We start from the raw sequence: 21539 nt of genomic DNA on the forward strand, positions 1-21539 counted from the left end.
AGATTGGATTCCCCCCAAAATAAAAAATAAATAAAATAAAATAAAATAAAATGAAAGCTTGTAATTCTTGGAACATATGGTAGTTCTATTTTTAGTTTTTTGAGGAACTTCCATACTGTTTTCTACAGTGGCTGCACCCATTTACAATCCCACCAACAGTGTACTAGGGTACCCTTTCCTCCACATCCTCTCCAACATTTGTTATTTGTGTTCTTTTTGATGAGAACCATTCTGACAGGTGTGAGGTGATCTCTCATTTTGGTTTTGATTTGCATTTCCCTGATGATTAGCGATGTTTAGCATCTTTTCATGTGCCTGTTGGCCTTCTGCATTTCCTCTTTGGAAAAATGTTTATTCAGGTCTTCTGCTCATTTTTAATTGGGTTCTTTGTTTTTTTGATGTTGAGTTGTATGTGCTGTTCCAGTTTCCATTAACTGTAAATAGTCCCTGAAACCAAACTGAATCCTCCTTTGACGACTAGGTATCTTGCAAGTCTCTGGGTCTTTATTCTGAGTATGAGTAATCATTATCCAGGAATAATGATTGAGAACATCAATAATAGGAGATAGTTTTTAAAAACCCTCTTAAGGAAACAAAATCTTTATTTTAGTGTCATTTGCTTTTTAAAAAAATTCCTGTTAAAGTCTTATTAGTCAAAGACCAGGATCAAGCCCGTAGGCTGACACAATCAGATTTGTTGACTGAATACACTGTGGAAGGAACGCTCCAGAGGAACTGTGGATTGTTTCTTGATTGAAGAGAAGAAAAAAGCATCTTTTGTAACATTTGGGTTCCCACTAAAGATTCTGAGGATGGTGTAAAGAAGCAGAAATAAGTTCTGGATTGATTGCAACTTCTGAGGCAGTTGGTGGTATGGGGGGAGGATTGACTAGGAATTGTGTACTGTCATGAGGTGGAGGTGGTTTACTAATTGGGTATTCCCAGTAATATGAAAATAGCAAAGCAGGTCTGGGCATCACTGGTAAGAAAACAGTAGTCACTCCAAAGAGGTGGGGGTCATTATGGCATTATACAACTGCTGCATGACCTTGGAAGAAACAGTATTTTCTGTTAACTTTGCAGCTGGTTTTATCTGTCTGTCCTCCCAGCCTGATTAATAGCTGGGCTGCTTATTCTCAGTCCCAACTGATTTTTTACTCTTTCAGTCCTGGGCAGGTTTTGACTCTTTATATCCTAAATGTGGACTACAACAGATCATTCTGAGAATTGATGATTCTTGCTAGCTGTGTTCTGATAAAGTCAATGTAGCTCCACTGGAACTATGAATCAACTGCCCAAGGACAGCTCTTCCTCAGTCACTAAACCTCAGATTTTTTAATCTGTAAAATAAACTGATATGATTTATCTCAGATGGTTATCATAAAAATCCAATGTAATTTAGGATGTCAAAATGTTTTTGCAACGTACTGTGTAGCATAGAAACATGGAGGAATTATTATTTACTAACTATAGTTGCTTGTCTCGAGCAGCTTACAATAGAAAACACCATATTTGAGACTAGGCATCTATAATCTGCTCAGTAAATGAAGAGAGATAACAAATATGTCTTAGGTAGCCTTTAAATATTTTATGCATACGTCAAGGCTAAGACCCACTGTAGAAGTGGAACTGTGGATAGTAGAGTCACCACTCCTCCAAAAATCATCCTTCAGATAAATGGTCATTAAGGCTGCCCTTAGGTAAAACTATGCTGCTTATGAAGTTTACTTTTCCATTGAAGACTCCTTATGACTTACAATATCTACACTTACATATATATATATGATGAGTTTTGAAAATTATTTAAGTCAAGGCAAAGTGATCAATCAATATTCCTCCTTCCAGTGGGATGACCTGAGAGTGGGAGAAAACAAGGGATTATGTGTGTGTTAGGGGATTGTTTTGTTATGTTTTTAGTTCAATTTTGGGGCAGCCAGAGCAGGTTGGGTGTTTCAAGGCACTGAAAAAGCATGGTGGGAAGCTGCCAAAACAGAGCTCATCATTTTGCCTTGGCCTTCCTGGGGAAAAATTAATATTCCCAGCTCCATATTATTTGTTTAAATTGGTGAGATATTAATAGGTTATTTTGGATCTTTAACATAGACTCACCCTATTTTAAGAATAAAATCTTTTCATACCTGTATCACATTCCCTTCTTTGTCAAGAGCATTTCACTTACTCAAGAAAGGTATGTTAAGGTAAAGGGATGGAAACAGAAGGCTGGAAAGTGGTAGAAGCAGGAGTGAAAAAAACAAAACTTACAAGTGAACAAAGCCCATATTCAACTTGTAGCCTTTTAGGAATTGAAAGTAAATTAAATTATTTGCATTTTAAGAAGCTTGTCTGAAAAGCCTTAAGATAAATTGAATATGTTTTTCAGGTCAAGAATTATACAAGATTTGGTAAACTTGCTTTATGGTATTGGCTGGGGGAAAAACATTAGCTATTGATAGGGAGATTTGTAAAGTGAGATTTATAATCGAAAATTACTCTCCATTGGGGCAAAGCAATTGCACTGAAATTCATGCAGTCTCCATCGACTATCAGATGCAATTCACAACCCTGCAGGGAAGCTTAAGGACTATTATTTCTTGTTTAATAGGATTAGTTCAGTTTCTCTGGCATTTTTTATTAACACTGTGGAATATGTACCTCACTGTAATTTTTTTAAAAAAATTCTCAAGCCTCTGTTAAGATTAATTAAAAGGAAAGTCTGTAAAGGTGTGGAACTAGGTTGGTCTTGCTAGAATGCTCATACCCAAAGACTACTCCTGTTCATGAACTCTCTTACCCCACTTTGCAAGCCGTTCCCATTAAGTTTAAACAGAGGGACAGAAATTAGGAAGTCCTCTCCTAAGGATAGTTTCCACTGTGTCTCCTCCCAATAATAATTTGACTTCTCTGAATAGACATGGTAGAGCTTGTAGAGAGCAGCTTGTTGCAAGGACTTTAAAATGGTAGATAAAAATAACCAGATTTGCACAACTGTAGCTTATGCTACTGCACATGCAAAATTCCCTTAACATCCCCACAGATGACATCTTTTGGAGTCAGTGGAAATGCTGCGATGCAGTTGTATGGGATAGGCTGGCAGTTGTGATTGGATGCTACATTTGGGTTCAAATTTCCTTAGGGCTCAGTCTCTTAAAACATCATGGACTTTGGTAGGGCTATGCCAAATTTCTGCCTAAAGGGAGATAAAGGAGAATCTGTATGCCCAGAGTGGAGTTTGAGTACTTTGGCAGCAGGTTGCAAGTAAGGAGATACAAGGAACCATGGTGGTCAAAGTAACCCAGAGAACAAACAAATAAGAACTCCAAAACCCTGGTCAGGATTCGATCAAATCTTCTAGTCAAACTGCAAGGGGGGGCTTCCCTGGTGGTGCAGTGGTTGGGAGTCTGCCTGCCGATGCGGGGGACGCGGGTTCGTGCCCCGGTCCGGGAGGATCCCACGTGCCGCGGAGCGGCTGGGCCCGTGAGCCATGGCCGCTGGGCCTGCGCGTCCGGAGCCTGTGCTCCGCGGTGGGAGAGGCCACAGCGGTGAGGGGCCCGCGTACCGCAAAACAAACAAACAAACAAACAAACAAAAAATGCAAAGGAACTGCTGAATACAGAGGCTGCACTGACTATAGATTAGGCTGCACTAATCTACCCTTAGGTAGATTTTTTCTTCAAAGTCTTCTATTCCTCTGGGGCAATACTAAGAGATAAAAAGGTACAACACATACTTCTAGGATCAAGCTGCTGCCCAGGAAATGGAGAACCTAGGCAGCATGGTCAGTCGTCTTGCCAGATCCATTGCCTCTGCAGCAGCTTCTCCATAAGTTAACTTCTTAAGAGCAATTAATTTACATCCCCACTTCTTAGATCTACTGGGCAGTGCACTTCTGACATATGTGCACAACACAAGAGTTGTGATTCAATTAAAATATGAAGTAAATACAATACCCTTTGGGAGAGCTATGCATTCAGAAGGAAATTTTGTTTCCAGAAATGATTTTGAGAGGAATCCTCTACTTCACATCTTCAGCATTCTGCTGTCAGAACTGTTCCCTTTGGAGAATATATGTGGGCTATGAAAGAATGTAGATCTTTTCTTGATTGAACTAATGATATGATTAGCAACTTTGTTTTCGATGAAACTACCAGATTTGTTCCAATCCACCATACTGTGTAAAAATCTTGTTTCAAGGACATTGCTTTTGGAAGCTAGAAAACAGAATCTAGTAATTAACTCGTGTTTTAGCATAAATGGCCATAGCCTGAATGAATTCCCACACCCACACAAGCTCCCAAATAGATCATAGATCATACAATTAATATTACAAAATGGCCAACTATATGTTTCTCTTGGCCAGGAATTCCTGCCTCTTTGTTTGCACTTCTCTGAAAGTGTCTCTAGTTAGCTAGTAAGGTTTTGTGAAATTTTCAAAACAAATTCTATGTTACTTTCCTCCCCTGCAAAAATATAGGTATGCACCCTTTGTTACTGGAAGGGTTGCAGATGGTAGAGAAAGAGGATCTAACAGAATCCAGTAAACAATGATGTTTTGCAAATCCTGAAAGTTTGACTTCCTATAGCGCTTTAATATCTGGGTGACTCATTTGGCACCTAATACAGTGGCTGGGACTGGATTAAACTGTTTCACATATGTGTGCTTTGTCTCCCACCACTCTAATCATTTGCTGCTGGAGCAGCAGCATGGCCTAACTTTTCTTTTGTAAAATGGTATAACCACTTTGGAGTATAGTTTGGAAGATTCTTAAAAAGTCAGATAATCCTGGAGAAAAAAAAAAGACAGTAAGTAAAAACTAAGGCCATTTGAATGAAGTATTGACTTTAGTTAATAATAACGTATCAATTTTGGTTCTTTAATTGTAACAAATGTACCATAGTAACTTAAGATGTTAATAACAAGAAAAACTGCCTCTTTTGCCATGTGAGGACACTGAGGGTACAGTAAGAAAATGGCCATCTATCAACCAGGAAGTGAGCTCACATCAGCCACTGAGTCTGCTGGTGCCTTGATTTTGGACTTCCCAATCTCTAGAACTGTGAGAAATAAATATTTGTTGTTTAACCCACCCAGTCTATGAAATTTATAGCAGCTGAACAGAATAAGACACTATCTTTACAATTTTTATGTAAATCTAAAATTATTCTAAAAAGTAAAGATTTTTTTTAAAAAAGCTTTAAAAGGAACTAAAACAGTTAAATGTACACTTACTATCAAATTCATCCATTCCATGTCTAGACATTTATCCAGGAATAAAGGAAATATATATGCATGCAAAGATGCATACATGTATGTTCATAGCAGCTTTATCTGTAATAGCCCTCAAACTGGAAACAACCCAAATGTCAATCAACAAGTGAATGGATAACCAAATTGTTTATATCCATATAATGGAATAATACTGAGCAATAAAAAAAAAGAATGAACTACTGATACTTGTAACAAGACAGATGAATCTCAAAATAATTGTGTTTAGTGAAATAATCCAGACAATAAAAGAGCACGTACTGCATGATTCCATTTATATAAAACTCTATAAAATGCAAACTGATTTATAGTGACAGAAAGATAAGTGTTGTTTTGAAAGAAGGGCAGGAGGGGGGCATTAGCAAGGAGCACCAGGAAACTTGTGGGTAATTTATATGTTCATTATCTTCATTATGATGATGGTTTCATAGGTGGATACATATATCAATCAGCCCTTACAGATTATACACTCTAAATTGTGTGTTTATTGTATGTCAATTATGTGCCAATAAACCTGTTTATTTTTTTAAAAATCCAATTAGTCATGTATAGGAAAAGGGAAATAATTATCTTAGGCTCATATAACTACTACCTTTGATCATTAAACATAGCTCTGAGCTTTTTGGTAGTGGAAATTTTGCTTCTTTGTACCACTGTACCTACCACTGGCTGTTTGGGGACCAGTTTCTTTCTCTGAAAAATGACGAGTGACCCTTAAAGTCTTTTACAGGCAGATATATTGAGAATAATTCTAAACATGTATCTTCTGAAATAAGTTAATATAAATTCATTTGCATTAATTTCATAAACCTTAACTTGAAATTGGCTAATAAAGTGATACCTATTAGGAACCTTAAAGATTAAATGGGAATTAATAGTTAAGAACTATTTGTAAGTAGTATACTGATTATTTTTTTCTGAGTATCTTTTTATGTCAGGCAATCAGTTAGAAGTATTTTTTAAAAAATAGCTTTATTGAGATATCATTTACATACCATACAATTCATCCATTTAAAATGCACAATTCACTGTTTTTTAGTATATTCACAAGTATGTGCAACCATCAGCACAGTCAATTTTGTAACATTTTCATCACCTCCAAAAGAAGCCTTAGACTCAAAGGGCATAGAGATTCCTCTTGGGGTGATGAAAAATTTCTAGAACTAGATAGTGGTGGTGGTTGCACAACATTGTGAATGTATTAAATGTTACTGAATTGTACACTTTAAAATAATGCATTTTAGATTACAATATTGTATCCAGCACACCAAAACCCACTCCATAAAACTTACCCATATACTCTAGGTACTTACCCTTATCGCTCCATTCTCCCAGCTCTAAGCAAATACTAGTATACTTTTGTCTCTATAGATTGGCCTATTCTAGGCATTTCATATAAATGAAATCATATAATATGTGGTCTTTTGTCACTGACTTCTTTCACTGAGAATGTTTTCAAGGTTCATCCATGTTGTAGTGTGTATCACTATCTCATTTATTCCTTTATATGGCTAAACACTATTCCACTGTATGAATACATCACATTTTATTTATCCATGCATCAGTTAATGGTCATTTAGGCTGTTTCCACCTATTGTCTATTATGAATAATGCTACTGTGAACATTTATATACAAGTTTTTGTGTGGATATATGTTTTGATTTCTCTTGGTTATATACCTAGGAAGGGAATTGCTGATAACTCTTTGTTTAACCATTTGAGGAATTGCAGAAAGTGGCCGCACCATTTTACACTCCCACCAGAAGTGTATGAGGGTTCCAATTTCTCTGCATCCTCGTCAGCACTTGTTGTAATCTGACATTTTGATTATAGCCATCCTAGTGAGTATGAAGTATTGGCCAAAAAGTTTGTTGGGGTTTTCCATACCATCTTACAGAAAATCCCGAACGAACTTTTTGGCCGACCCAATATTATCACATGGTTTTGATTTATCTTTCCCCGATGACTAATGGTGTCAGGTACATTTTCATGTACTTTTCTTCCTAGAAATATGCTCATATAGAGAATATTTTGCATAAACTCTCAGGGGGTTCATAGACCCTCAAAGATATGTACCCCTAGGGGGGAGTTATTACATGGACACATGAAGAAAAACTGTCATGGTAGTTATTATAAATTATGCCTAATCATAGTAAATAATATAATGTGTACATTTTTCTTTTAAACTGCTCTATATTTAATAAGAAAAATAAAAGAACACATTTTAACATTAGTTGCACTGAAATACTGGTTTGATTTCTATTTCATGATTCTTAATAGCGGTGGAGGGGGAGGGGTCCCAATTCCTATTGGAGTGAGAAAAGTACATTATATATCACCATTTCTGAAATCAAAGGGTAACCCCATAGACTGAGGTAGAAAAAATTACCTATCTCTTATTTGTACAATGTGGTCATATACATAGGATTAGAAAACCAATAGAATAGATATCTATATACCAGGGAGGTATCTGTGTAACAGGAGAGTGAAAAGAGGTCTAGGGAGGTACTAACCTGAAAGTCACTTTCAGGATGAGCAGTGGGTACTGGGAAAAAGAAACACTATTCAACAAGAGTCAACAGTTATTTTGGCGAGTACTGGCTTACTACTGCCACCACAGCTTTATACTTATGACATATGAAAGTTGTCTGTTCCCAGGGAGTAAATGAGCATTTGCCCTGTGGTCTGAAGAGTCACCTACAAAGTTTGGATCTTTGCTGGGACTAGAGAAACAGTGGCCTAAGCTTTGAAACCTTAAAGGAATTTGCTTAGGCAGCTTTGAGGGAATCATTATACCCCATGGTATATTCTTAGAACCTGAGAAAACTTCCTTATATTGGAAGCTTATACATTAGCATTTCTTAAGACAGTCAGCCTCATTCTCTCCACCAGATCAGCTTTTAGAAAATGGAATGATTTGGAGTTGCAATTAAAATCCCAGGCAGAAGCTCTTCTAGGATGTTCCATTGCTTAACTGCAAACACAGCAAAGAAAAGTAAGCAATTCAAGTTCTGTACCTTATTTCACCTTCTCTAATGTGACCTGCCAGTTCCTCAATAAACTTCTCCCCTTTCATCCAGTAGATCATTGGTCCGGACTCTCCACTGAATCCAAAGAATGCTTTGCAAGGGATGTTCAGAGGCTTACCTGAGAATGACAGAGAAAAAAATGAGCAAATGGCTCTGGTTATCATTGGAAGACAGAAAAGGACCATTTAACATCCAAAGGAAAACTCAGAAGTGACCCATTTATAACTCTTCTTCCAATCACCTTAACACTGCAAATGAGAACATTTTAAAATAGTTACAAGGGCCTCTGGGAAATTTTAAAATTCAATATATTATCAAAAATGAGAAAATAAAGAAAGTTACTAAGTTTTTAGAACTGCTTATTTTTACTGCCTCCCTCCTAGGAACTAATATGAAAGAATCATATGGAAGGAACCCTCTTTTATTTTCCTTTTTTGAGCATATTAATAACTGCTTACTTGGACTTTGAAGTTAACATTAATCAAAGTATAAGTTAATTTTTGATTTGTGAGAAAATATATAATAGACTATCCACTATTACTAAGATTGCATAGAGAAATTTTGTTAATTCTGATTATTGTATATTCTGAGAAAAATTGGATAATTAAAATCAAATAAGAATTTTATAATTATAAGAATATCTATAGAAAGTACATGCAGTGAAAACTCAGTCTAACCATATCTTCGATATTCCTTGTGTCACCTACAGAACTTAAATAATTCTAGGCAATACTGCAGTTTTTTACTATGCATCTTGCTGATTATAGCTAAAAACTTTGTTTTAATTATGAATTTATCATCAAATATATAAGCAATTTTTTTTTGCTGGCGTTGATTTTATTTTCTTCTTACAAAGTACATCAGTAAGGGAAGAATGGTATAGAGAGTACAATCTTGACATTTCTGACAAAGGAATCCCCTAATTCATAAATCATAATATAACATATCATTTTCTCTATAACATGTAATTTTTGCCCTGGTTGGAGCACTAGATAAAGCAATTTCAAAAATATTTTTTTCCTTGTATAGTACATGGTGAAATTGTTCCCATTATAACTCTGAGCTGTGTAAAATTTCTCCTTTCTATTCTTAAATTGATCCAAAACTTCCATGTTCTAAGAACCATTACTTTTTGGGAACCTTTCTATTTAATCACCATAACTAGCAAATGGCTTGCTTTGAGGACCATTTTCACCAAGAAACAATTTTAATTGGAGTTAGGGTCTACATTGAGACTGTGGAAATTAAGAAAACCTCATAGACATATGGATGCTGGGTGATAGGCTGGGCTTAACCACAATAAGTGCTACCAAATATTGGTCTTTTTATAGTGTAAATTTCTCTCCCAGCAAATGACTTGTCATGGACCTTTGGGATCATTCAATTACTCTCAAAAGCTTTGATATCAACAGTCTTTCATATATGTCATGCTAATCTGAAACAAGGTTATTCATTGTTTCTTTGAACATGTGTTTTGTGATACAAACTTGTCTAAAAAATGGAAGACAGCCTTGTATAGCTAAGAGATGTGGGTCCTTGTTTTGGATCTATCATTAAAAAGTAGACTCTCTGGCCCTGGGTACATTACCTAACCTTTTACAAACTGATTTCTCATATATGTAATACGGATGGTAATAATACTTTGGATGCTCAGATAAGACAATATCTACAAAAGTGCTTGGTGAACGTGCAAGTCCCATCCAAATTTAGCATGGTTGTGTTTTCCTTCCAAGGCTTGGTCTTTCAAAAAGTCAAGTTTGAGGCATAATTCTATATATGTAATGAGATAGATAACTGTTCATTTTGATCCTGCCAATCTCATGTCCTTCTTTTACTTATGAGTGCCTATGGGGTAATATCCTTTTCTTATCAATGCTCTATAAATATTTCCCAGATTCTAGAGTAGGTGTGATTCATCCAAGCAGGCCCTGTGTTCTCTAAACCCGAACACAGGGTCTTTTTATGCCTTACTGCTCTTCATTCCCATGAAACTAAAGGTATTACAGAATGTCAACCTAGATGGCAAAAGATCCAGAGACTGTGATAAACATTATTATAAGGATCCCAGTTGCTAAAACTACCAGTATATACATTTATACAAATAAATTCTGGTTGTCATTCCTTTGGGCTATGTTGAAAGAATATATCAAATAAAATACCTTTTAGTGATTCCTAGCATGTGGGTACTCAGGCCTGGTTTGATTTTAATGGAAAAAGACGATTATAGCGATGTGCAAAAAGGTGCCTCCCTGAGGTGGTCTATCAAAAATGACAGCATCTGCCCTTTCCTTGGCACTACACAATGGGTACTGACTATTGCAGCGATTTCTCCTGGGAATGTTTTTACTCTCCTATCAGACAGGTTTTGCTAAATAAATGCAAGAGACATATTTCAGCAGTCTAGTTTCTACAAATGCTGAACAAATATCCTGAAGCCTTTGTCAACGGCTAAAACAGGAAGATGGTTCAATCATCATATGCAGTACTCTGAGGAGAGTCCCAAAATGATCAGCTCTTGCGCCAGATAGTAAGAATCAATGTGTGCCACGTTGTGAATACCTCTTCTTTCAAAAGGCCTGGGAGGGATCTCAGCACTGATTGAGCAAATAACCTGAAACAGTCTCTCCAGGTTTTTCTAAAATCTGGCTTACATGCATGTGCAAACTCCTATCTACCATTTGTATCTGTTTGCTATTGTATTGTTTTGCCTCCAGATGTTTTCAAAGTCATTCCTATGGTACTGTATATCCTACTAGTAGAGATGACCAACTCATATTTGTATCTAAAAAGGATTGTACAGTAGGTTAAAGACTATCAAAATAAAAATAACTTTGCGAGCTTCTCAGTGTTTTGTGCTATTTACAAGGTAACAGCTTTAGACATAACTCCCTTTTAGGTTCAGTCTGTATTACTAGCAATTTCTCTATCACTTTATTAAGTCTAGACCAGTCAATAAAACATATGTTCATACAAAGACTTATACATGAATGTTCATACCAGCTTTATTTGTAATACCCCAAAACTGGAAATAGTCCAAATGTTCATCAACAGGTGAAGGAATACTCTGGTACATCCATACAAAAAATATTCATCAGGTATGAAAAGGATGAAGTACTGATACATACCACAACATATGATTTTTGAGATTTAAAGCAATTATACTAAGTTAAAGAGGTCAAACAAAAGAGTACATGCTTTATGACTCAATTTATATAAAATTCTAGGAAGTTAAAATTAATCTATAGTTTCTTAAAAAGTTGAACATCTGCCATGTGATCCAACCATTCCATATGAAAGCCTATGTCTATATAAAGACTTGTACACAAATATTCATATCAGCTTTATTTTTTCAATTGAGGTATAATTGACATATAATATATTAGTTTTAGGTATATAATACAATGATTTGATATTATATATTGCAAAATGATCACCAAAATAAGTCTAGTTAACATGTCACCACACATAGTCATGAATTTATTTTTTCTTGTGATGAAGGCTTTTACGATCTACTCTCTTAGCAACTTTCAAAATGCAATACAGTACTAACTATAGTCACCATGTTGTACATTATATCACCATGACTTATTTACTTTATAACTGGAAGTTTGTACCTATTGACCTCTCATTTTGCCCACCCACCACAAACCCCACCTCTGGCAACCACCAATCTATTTTTATCTATGAGTTTGTTTTATGTTTACTTATTTGTTTGTTTTAGATTCCACATATAATTGAGGTCATACAGTATTTGTCTTTGTATGACTTATTTCACTTAGCATAATGCCCTCAACATCCATCCATGTTGTTTCAAATAGTGAGATTTCATTCTTTTTAATGGGTGAATGATATTTCATTACACACACACACACACACACACACACACACACCCCCACACCACCTTTTCTTTATCCATTCACCCATTGATGGACACTTAGGTTGTTTCCATATCTTGGCTATTGTAAGTAATGCTCCAATGAATATGGGGGTGCAGATACCTTTTTGAGCTAGTGTGTTCATTTTCTTTGGATAAATACTCAGAGCAGAATTACTGAATCATATGGTAGTTCTATTTTTAATTTTGAGAAAACTCCATACTGTTTTCCATATAGTGGCTACACTAATTTATATTCCTACCAACAGTGCACAAGGTTTCCCTTTTTTCCACATCCTCACCGACACTTGTTATTTGTTGTCTTTTTGATAATAGCCATTCTAACAGGTGTGAGGTGATCTCATTGTGGTTTGATTTGCATTTCTCTGATGATTATTTCATGTACCTGTTAGCAATCTGTTGATTATCATTTCATGTACCTGTTGGCCATCTGCATGTCTTCTTTGGAAATATGTTTGTTCAGATCTGCCCATTTCTAAATCAAGTTTTTTTTTTTTTTTTTTTGGTTTGGTTTGCTATTGAGTTATATGTGTTCTTTATATATTTTGGATATTTACCACCTATCATATATATGATTTGCAAATATTTTCTCTTATTCAGTCAGTTGCCTTTTCATTGTTGATGGTTTCCTTTACTGTGCAAAAGCTTTTTTGTTTGATGTAATCCCATTTGTTTATTTTTGTTTTTGTTGCTTTTGGTTTGGAGTCAGATTTTAAAAATCATCTCCAAACTAACTGATATCAAGGAGTTTACTGCCTATGTTTTGTTCTAGGAGTTTTATAGGTTCAGGTGTTTCATTCTACTCTTTAATCCATTTTGAGTTAATTTTTGTATATGGTATAGGATATTCATCCAGTTTCATTCTTTTGCATGTGGCTGTCTAGTTTTCCCAATAACATTTATTGAAGATACTGGCCTTTCCTCATTGTATATTTTTGACTCCTGTGTCATAAATTAATTGACCATATATGTGTGGGTGTATTTCTGGGCTCTATATTCTGTTCCATTGATCTATGTGTCTGTTTTTATGCCAGTACCATACTGTTTTGATTACTGTAGCTTTGTAATACAGTTTGAAATCAGGGAGTATGATGCCTCCATATTTGTTCTTCTTTCTAAAAATGTTTTGGCTATCTATGTCTTTTATTGTCCCATACAAATTTTAGGATTGTTTATTCTATTTATGTGAAAAAATGTCATTGCCATTTTGATAGGGATTGTATTGAATCTGTAGATTGCTTTGGGTAGTATAGACATTTTAACAGTATTGTTCCTTCCAATCCATGAGCATAGGATACCTTTCCATTTATTTTTGTCTTCTTCCATTTCTTTCATGATGTCTTATAGTGTTCAGTGTATAGGTCTTTCACTTCTTTGGTTAAATTTATTCCTAGGAATTTTATTCTCTTGATGCTGTTGTAAATGGAGTTTTATTCTTAATTTCTCTTAATGATAGTTTGTTATTAGTGTATAGAAATGTGACAGACTTTGGTATATTGATTTCATATCCTGCAACTTTACTAAATTCATTTATTAGTCTTAACAGTTTTTTTGTGGAGTCTTTATGGTTTTCTATACATAATATCATGTCATCTGCAAATAGTAACAGTTTTAATTATTCCTATTCACTTTGGATGATTTTATTTATTTTTCTTACCTAATTGCTCTGGTTAGGACTTCCAATACTCTGTTGAATTAAAAATGGTGAAAGTAGACATTCTTGTCTTGTTCTTAATCTTAGAAGAAAAGCTTTTAGCTCTTCACCATTGAGTATGATGTTAGCTGTGGGCCTGTCATATATGGCCTTTATTATGTTGAGGGATGTTCCCTGTATAACCACTGTGTTGAGAATTTCTATCATACTTGGAAGTTGAATTTTATCAAATGCTTTTCCTGCATCTATTGAGATGATCATATCATTTTTAGCCTTTATTTTTTTGAATTTTATTTATATTTTTTATACAGAAGGTTCTTATTAGTTATCTATTTTATATATATTAGTGTATACATGTCAATCCCAATCTCCCAATTCATCCCCCCACCCACCACCACTTCCCCCCTTAGTGTCCATACGTTTGTTTTCTACATCTGTGTCTCTATTTTTGCTCTGCAAACCAGTTCATCTGTGCCATTTTTCTAGGTTCCACATATATGCCTTTACTTTTTAATGTGATGTATCCCATTGATTTGCAGTTGTTTAGCCATTCTTGCATGCCTGGAATAAATACCACTTGATTATGGGGTACAATCCTTTTCATAAATTGTTGAATTTTGTTTGATAATGTTTTGTTGAGGATTTTTGCATCTATTTTCATTTGGGATATTGGCCTGTAATTTTATTTTCTTGTGGTGTCCTAGTCTGGTTTTGGTTTCATGGTAACACTAGCCTTGTAAAATGAAGCTGGAAGTGTTCCCTCCTCTACAGGTTTTTGGAAGAGTTTGAGAATAATTGGTATTAATCCTTTCATGTTGGGTAGAATCCATCAGTGAAGACATCCAATTCTGGACTTCTGTTTCTTGGGAAGTTTTTGACTACTGATTCAACCTCCTTACTAGTAATCAGTCTGTTCAGATTTTCTTTCTTCAGGATTCAGTCTTAGAATGTTGTCTATTTCTAGGAATTTACCCATTTCTTCTAGGTTATCCAGTTTGTTGGCATATGATTTTCATAGTAGCCTCTTAAGATCCTTTTATCTGTGGTATCATTTCTAATGTTTCTTCTTTCATTTGTTATGTTATTTTTGTGAGCCCTCTCCTTTTCTTGGTGAGTATAGCTAAAGGTTTGTCAATTTTGTTTACCTTTTCAGAGAACCAACACTTAGTTTCACTAATCTTTTCTATTGTCTTTTTAGTCTTTATTTCATTTATTTCCACTCTGATCTTTGATATTTCCTTCCTTCTACTAACTTTGGGCTTCATTTGTTTTTCTTTCTCTAATTCCTTGAAGTATAGTTAGGTTACTTATTTAAGATTTTTTGTTTGTTTGTTTCTTGAGGTAAGCATTTATTGCTATGAACTTCCCTCTTAGAACTGCTTTTGCTGCATCCCACGAATTCTGGTATGTTGTATTTCCATTTTCATTTGCTGAACAGTATTTTATAATTTCTCTTTTGACTTCTTTGTTGATCCATTTGTTGTTTAGCAGCATGTTTAATATTCATATATTTGTGTATTTTGCAGTTTTCTTCTTTTAATTAATTTCTAGATTCATTTGATTGTTGTTGAAATGATGCTTGATATGATTATTTTTGTAAGTTTTAAAATGCTGTGTTTATTTTTTTAACATCTTTTTTGGAGTATAATTGCTTTACAATGTTGTGTTCATTTCTGCTGCATAACAGTGAATCAGCTATACATACACACACACACACACACACACACACACATATATATATGTACATATATCCCCATATACCCTCCCTCTTGTGTATCCCTCCCACCCTCTCTATCTCACCACTCTAGGTGGTCACAAAGCACCGAGCTGATCTCCCTGTGCTAAGGGTAAGCTTGATATGATTTTGATCTTCTTAAATGTATTAAGACTTATTCTGTGGCCTAACATATGATCTATTCTGGAGAATGTTCCATGTGCACTTGAGAAAAAATGTTTATGCTGCTGCTTATGTAATGCCCTTTGATTATATAATGAAGTTTGATTATTTTATTCATTGAATCCATGAATATAGAACCCTCAAATATGAAGGGACGACTGTATACAGTTATGTGTCTTGGTGTAGGTCTCTTTGGGTTCCTCATACAAGGAACTCTCCAGGTTTCTTGGATTTGGATGTCCATCTCCTTCCCAGGTTAGGGAAGTTTTCAGCCATTATTTCTTCAAATATGTTGTATGGCCTTTTCTCTCTCTCTTCTTCTGGGACTTCCTATAATGCAAATGTTAGTCTGCTTGGTGTTGTCTCATAAATCTCTTAAGCTATCTTCACATTTTTCCCATCCTTTTTCTTTTTGCTGCTCTGATTGGGTGAGTTCTACTGCCTTGTCTTCAGGTAAACTTTTCTTTGCTTCATCTATTATAGTGTGATGTTGAATCCCTCCAGTGTATTTTTCAGTTCAGTTATTGTATTCTTCAGCTCTGTGACTTCTGTTTGGTACTTTCTTACATTTTCTATCTCTGTGTTGAAATTCTCATCCTGTGGTCATCCGTTCTTCTCCCAAATTTGGTGAGTATTTTTATGACAATTACTTTGAACTCTATCAAGTAAATTGCTTATCTCCATTTCATTAAGGTATTTTACTGAGATTTTATTTTGTTCTTTTGCTTAAAACATATTCCTCTGTTTATTTTCCTTCACCCTCTGTGTTGACTTCTATGAATTAGATAGAACAACCACCTTTTCCAGTCTTGAAGTGGTGACCTCATGTAGGAGATGAACCTTGTTGCTCAACTCACCCTAGCTTTTGGTTGTCTCTCAAACCTTTGTGATTGTCCAAGCAGTCTATTATATTTTTAATAGCTCCCAGTAATTTAGGGTGTGCCAAGACTTGTCAGTGGCCTAAAGAGGGGAGGATCTCAGTCAGCACTTATATTCAGGCTGATTGGAACTCAGATCCTCAGGAAGCAGCTTTTAAAGTATTCATATATAACAGTCCTGTGGATCCACAAGTGTAATCCCTGCTAGCCACCAGAGCTAGGCAATCTGGTAGTGTTCCCTGGGCAAACTTGGGGCTCCAGAATAATCTATAAGCTCCTCACTGGGAGACACAAATGAGCTGGAGTGAGTCAGAGGGAGAGCACAAAGATGATGTCACCTAGCCTGCATTCCTTGAGAGTACCTCCATTGTATCTAGGTGTGAGCCAAATCTGAAGCTCTTGACTCAGGCTGAGGCCCCAGGGCTAGCAAGTAGGCCTTTTTCACTGAAAAGCTGGGGATGTGTTCCAGTCTGCTGTCTGTGCAGTGCCCTGGGGGTGGTAGTCTGCCAATAACCCTTTCTTCAATTGTTACAGTCACATGGGACTCAGGAACGCAAGCCCCCTGACTCCCAGAGCCAGATGATCAAGAGGCATTTGCTGGGCAGCAACTTCAAAAACTGAGGCACCAGATGTAAAATCTGGGGTACCAGACACAGATAAAAGTTCCCTTCTGAAAGATACTGGTGCTCTGGGGTGTGACAGAGAGAGAGCACAAAGACAGTGCCAGCCCTCTGAGGTCTCTGGGAAGGTTTATAGTCAATCTTCAGATGTGTTTAATTAGAAGTCTCCCCTCAGGCTGCAGCCATGATGATAAGCTAACAGGCCTGTTTCACAGAAAGATTGAGCTTCTGGGTCTATTGTCTCTTCTTGTGCCCTGAGAGTGGTAGCTGTTTAAGAACTCTTTCTCTATTGATTATAGTCTTTTGGGACCTGCAAGTGTAAGCCCCACTGACCCTCAGAGCCAGGTGATGTAGAGGTGTCCACTGGAAGCAGCTGCAAAAAGCAAGGCACCAGATGTAAAAAGCAAGGCACCAGATGTAAAAACTGTGGTACCAGACACATGTAAAAGCTCCCGTCTGGGAGACACTGGTATTATGGAGCAGGCAGAGGGAAAGTGCAAAGATGGCGCCCACTGAGAAAAGAAAAAAAAAAAAGATGGTGCCTGTCACCTTTAGCAAGGAAGAAGGAGAGTGTGAAAATGGCCCTAAACAGCCTCTGTCCCTAGGAGACTGGTGCTTTAAGGTTAGCAAATTAATCTCTTTCACATAAAGGCTGGGTGCTTTTCAAACAGCTGCTTCTCTGCTGGGCCCTGGGGTGAGTGAGTCCACATGTGAGCACTTTAAGAGCTCTTTCTCAGTTTGCTACAGCCCTTTGGGTCTTGGGGATATAAGCCCTGTTGGTTTTCAAAGTCAGATGTTTTGGGAACTCATCTGTTAGGTGCAGACCTTAAAAGCTGGGGTGATCGATGTGGAGTATGAATCCTTCACTCCTCAGGAAGAAGCTCCAGGTTGGTGACTTCTCTCCCAACTGTGCGTTGCCACACTTGGGGTGGTATTTATGGTGAGTTTGTATCTCAGCCTCTCCTACCTGTCTTCTTTTCATTTGCCTAATGTGAAGGAGTTTCTTAGCTAGTTTCTACGACTTTTTCAGAGGAAATTATTCCATATGTAGTTGTTAATTTGGTGTGCCTGTGGGAGGAGATCAATTCAGGATCTTCCTACATCATCAATTCAAACCACCTCCCTGTATCAGCTTTATTTGTAATAGCCCCAAACAACTCAAATTTCAGTCAACATGTGGATGGTTACTGACACATTCTACATGAATAAAACTCAAAATCATTATGCTGAGTGAAAGAAGCCAAATACAAAAGTCTGCATATTGTATGATTTCATTTATATTAAATTTTTAGAGAACACATGACTATAAAAACAGAAGCAGATCAGTAATTACTTATGGCTGGGGTCAGGGATTGACTGAAAATCTGAAGGAGGAAACTCTTAGGAAATGATAGCAGTGTTTTAAAGCTGCATTGGGATGATGGCTGCACTAATATGTAAACTTACTAAGAGCCATTGAATGGTACACTTTCATGGGTAAATTGTATGATATGTAAATTTCAGCTCAACAAAGTTGTTAAAAGCTAAAAGAAATCCATGTCCTCAGGAAGTTTATGTCTGGGAGGGGAAAGAGGAAGAGGTGAAGGACAATACACAAAATGAATTAAATATAATGCAAGTTGCAAACATGTTATAGACATCTCAATCTTTGTGTTTTAAGAGCCAAAGTCATCACCCTAATCACTGAATTGTCTATGTATAAGTCTCCTGCAAGCCCAAGGAGACTCTATTTTGCATTTCAAATCCATACAGTTGCTCTGGGACAACTTTAAAGGAACCAGAGACTGAATTATCTAATGCGAGAGAATTGCAGGTAAGAGTGGAATGATAAAATTTATTTAATTTGGCCACACATCTTAATCTCCCCCTGTACCTGGACTTTCTAAGAATTTCTCAAGGGCAAAAATTTGACTTTCAACTTCTTTATCTAGATAGATCTGCCCCTCCCTGTATCCGTATCCCATGATGGGCTATGGATTTTATAAAGGCCGCAGATAACCAGCAAGGCTCTACTCTTGCCTCACAGTTGTTCTTCATTCTTTGTTTTTCTCTTAAAACAGTTTTCAACAAACCTCTTTCAAATTGTCCTATTATCTCTATTTCTTGGGATGCAATTTTTTTTCTGTTTGTGTCAGTGGAAGCACACATATGGTGGTTAATTTTCTTGCAAGGTTTGTAATTACTGTGTTTTTATCTACAGTAGGGATTGTTTCCTCTGGGAGTCCTGGGTGGTGAGTGCTGTGGAGGCATTCCCTCATAGTGGTTCCGAGTTTGCCTCTGCCAAGTTCTTACAAGTTTCACTGGTCTGGAAACAGTTTTTCTGTTAATTTCTTAGCTTGGGGGTTTGTACCACATGGGGGTTGTGTGAATTTAAAGTCCACATCCATGCTTGGTACAAGTTTAGAGTTCCAGTTTCTCTGGAGTGTCTCTTCATTCATGACCATGGACCAGACAGAATGTGAATTTCCTGGTTACTTTCCTAGACCAATGAGCAGAGTTTTCTACTTCCTGTTTCATAGAGTTTCAGGCTTCATAGATTATTCAGGCTTCTAGATTTTTGTTGGGCTCTCAGTTCTAGCTCCACACTTCACACAGATCTGTGGCTCTATCATCTGACCTTGAGCTCAAGCCCTTAGATTCCTAAGATCCTTATCTGATTCTGATAGCCTCAGGAGGTATTTAGCCTCCCTTTATGCTCCCTTCTCTGGGTTTGAGTTCCCTTTTCATTCCTAAAGCTTGGGAATTTCCCTTACTTGCTTTCATGCTGAGCTAAGCATGTACAATCTTTATTTTGACCAGCATTTCTCTGTGTTTAGAACAAGAGATGATTCTTTACCATATCAATTCAGTCTATCATATTAACTAGTTGTATAAAGTTCCACCACTGAAATCTATAAGCAGTATATCTTAGGCCTGAATGATCAAGTTAATTTTACATTCATCCAAGGAATTGAAGGTAGAATTTCTATTCCTGTTACTGCTAACATAAACGAAGGTTTTCTTTTCTTCCCTGGGTTCACACTTAAATTTGACCTTTACAAGATGAGATGAAAAGAGGAGTGGATATTTGTGATGCCCAATGTAAAAGCCATCCACCTTCTTGCTGTGCTTTATGTACTTAAGTTTGTAGTTTCAACTTTCAAGAGCTTTATTCTTTCAGAAGAGAATGCATAATTAGGGCACACAACTTTTACTTTTTTGCCCATGAAGTGCTGAGAGTGTCCTGAGCCACATGCTTCAATCCAGTTGGTTAATATTAGGACACACAAAACATAGGGGCATGTGTCTCATACTTTCAGTTGTGAGACACATTTTAAGAAGTTTGTTCTAATAATACACTGAATTTGTAAATTAGTTCCTCAAAAACTCATAGCAGAGCTGAGGTTATCATTATTTTGGTGTCACTCTTACTCATCATATTCATTTGAATATGCCCTTTTTTGAGTGAAAGATAAAGGATGGAGTCATAACTTGCGTATGGGGAATGTCCATTAAGAGTCTGTCTGATAGTGAATGTCATCTGTCCAGTGTGTTAAAGAGGGAAAAAGTTGAGAACCACTGATCCATGGATGTGGTTTTCTTGAGTTGAAGAGAAACATATATTCTCTCACTTTGAAAAATTACACACAAGCACACACACACAAAGCAAAATAGCTCAGGTGTGGTTGAATCCCAAGATAGTTCTTCATTGTTCACACTGGCCTTTCCTATCAATCATCTAATATGCTAAGTAACCATTTGTAGCCCAAACTATACTGGTGAAAACTCCAGGGTCCTTGATTTCACTGAGATTACAGACTCATATTGAATGGATCATTGTGATTTAGACACAGGCTCACACAGAAATAAACTGACTTTCCTGAGGTAAAATAATGATCTAGTTTCAATGCTGAAAAACTAATTCATGTCTTCTAATATGTTAATACAGTGTTCAATCTACTATAGACAATGTTGCCTTCCCATTTCTATGTATCTGGAAAAGAAAGAATCCTTGACATTCTAGAGTGATTTTTTTATCTTTATTTGTGTATAATTGCTTTACAATGTTGTGTTAGTTTCTGCTGTATAACTAACACAACAGCTATATTGTGAGTGAATATAGCTATATATATACATATATCCCCTATATATATACATATATAGCTATATATATATATATATATATATATATATATATATATATATATATATATACATATATCCCCATATCTCCTCTCTCTTGCATCTCCCTCCTACCCTCCCTATCCCACCCTTCTAGGTGGTCACAAAGCACCGAGCTGATCTCCCTGTGCTATGCAGCTGC

At 36.4% G+C, this 21539-nt stretch overlaps 1 protein-coding gene across 1 annotated transcript in view; it reads right to left on the reverse strand.

Moving 5' to 3' along the window:
* Positions 1–21539, reverse strand: part of IL1RAPL2 (interleukin 1 receptor accessory protein like 2) — a 689119-nt gene that overhangs the window by 32967 nt on the left and 634613 nt on the right. Inside the window, exon 6 of the mRNA XM_060002166.1 lies at positions 8281–8410. Within this exon, the coding sequence (XP_059858149.1) occupies positions 8281–8410 (130 nt within the window). The remainder of the gene's footprint in view (positions 1–8280; positions 8411–21539) is intronic.

Source organism: Delphinus delphis, chromosome X (assembly GCF_949987515.2).
Source record: "Delphinus delphis chromosome X, mDelDel1.2, whole genome shotgun sequence".
NCBI lineage: Eukaryota > Metazoa > Chordata > Mammalia > Artiodactyla > Delphinidae > Delphinus > Delphinus delphis.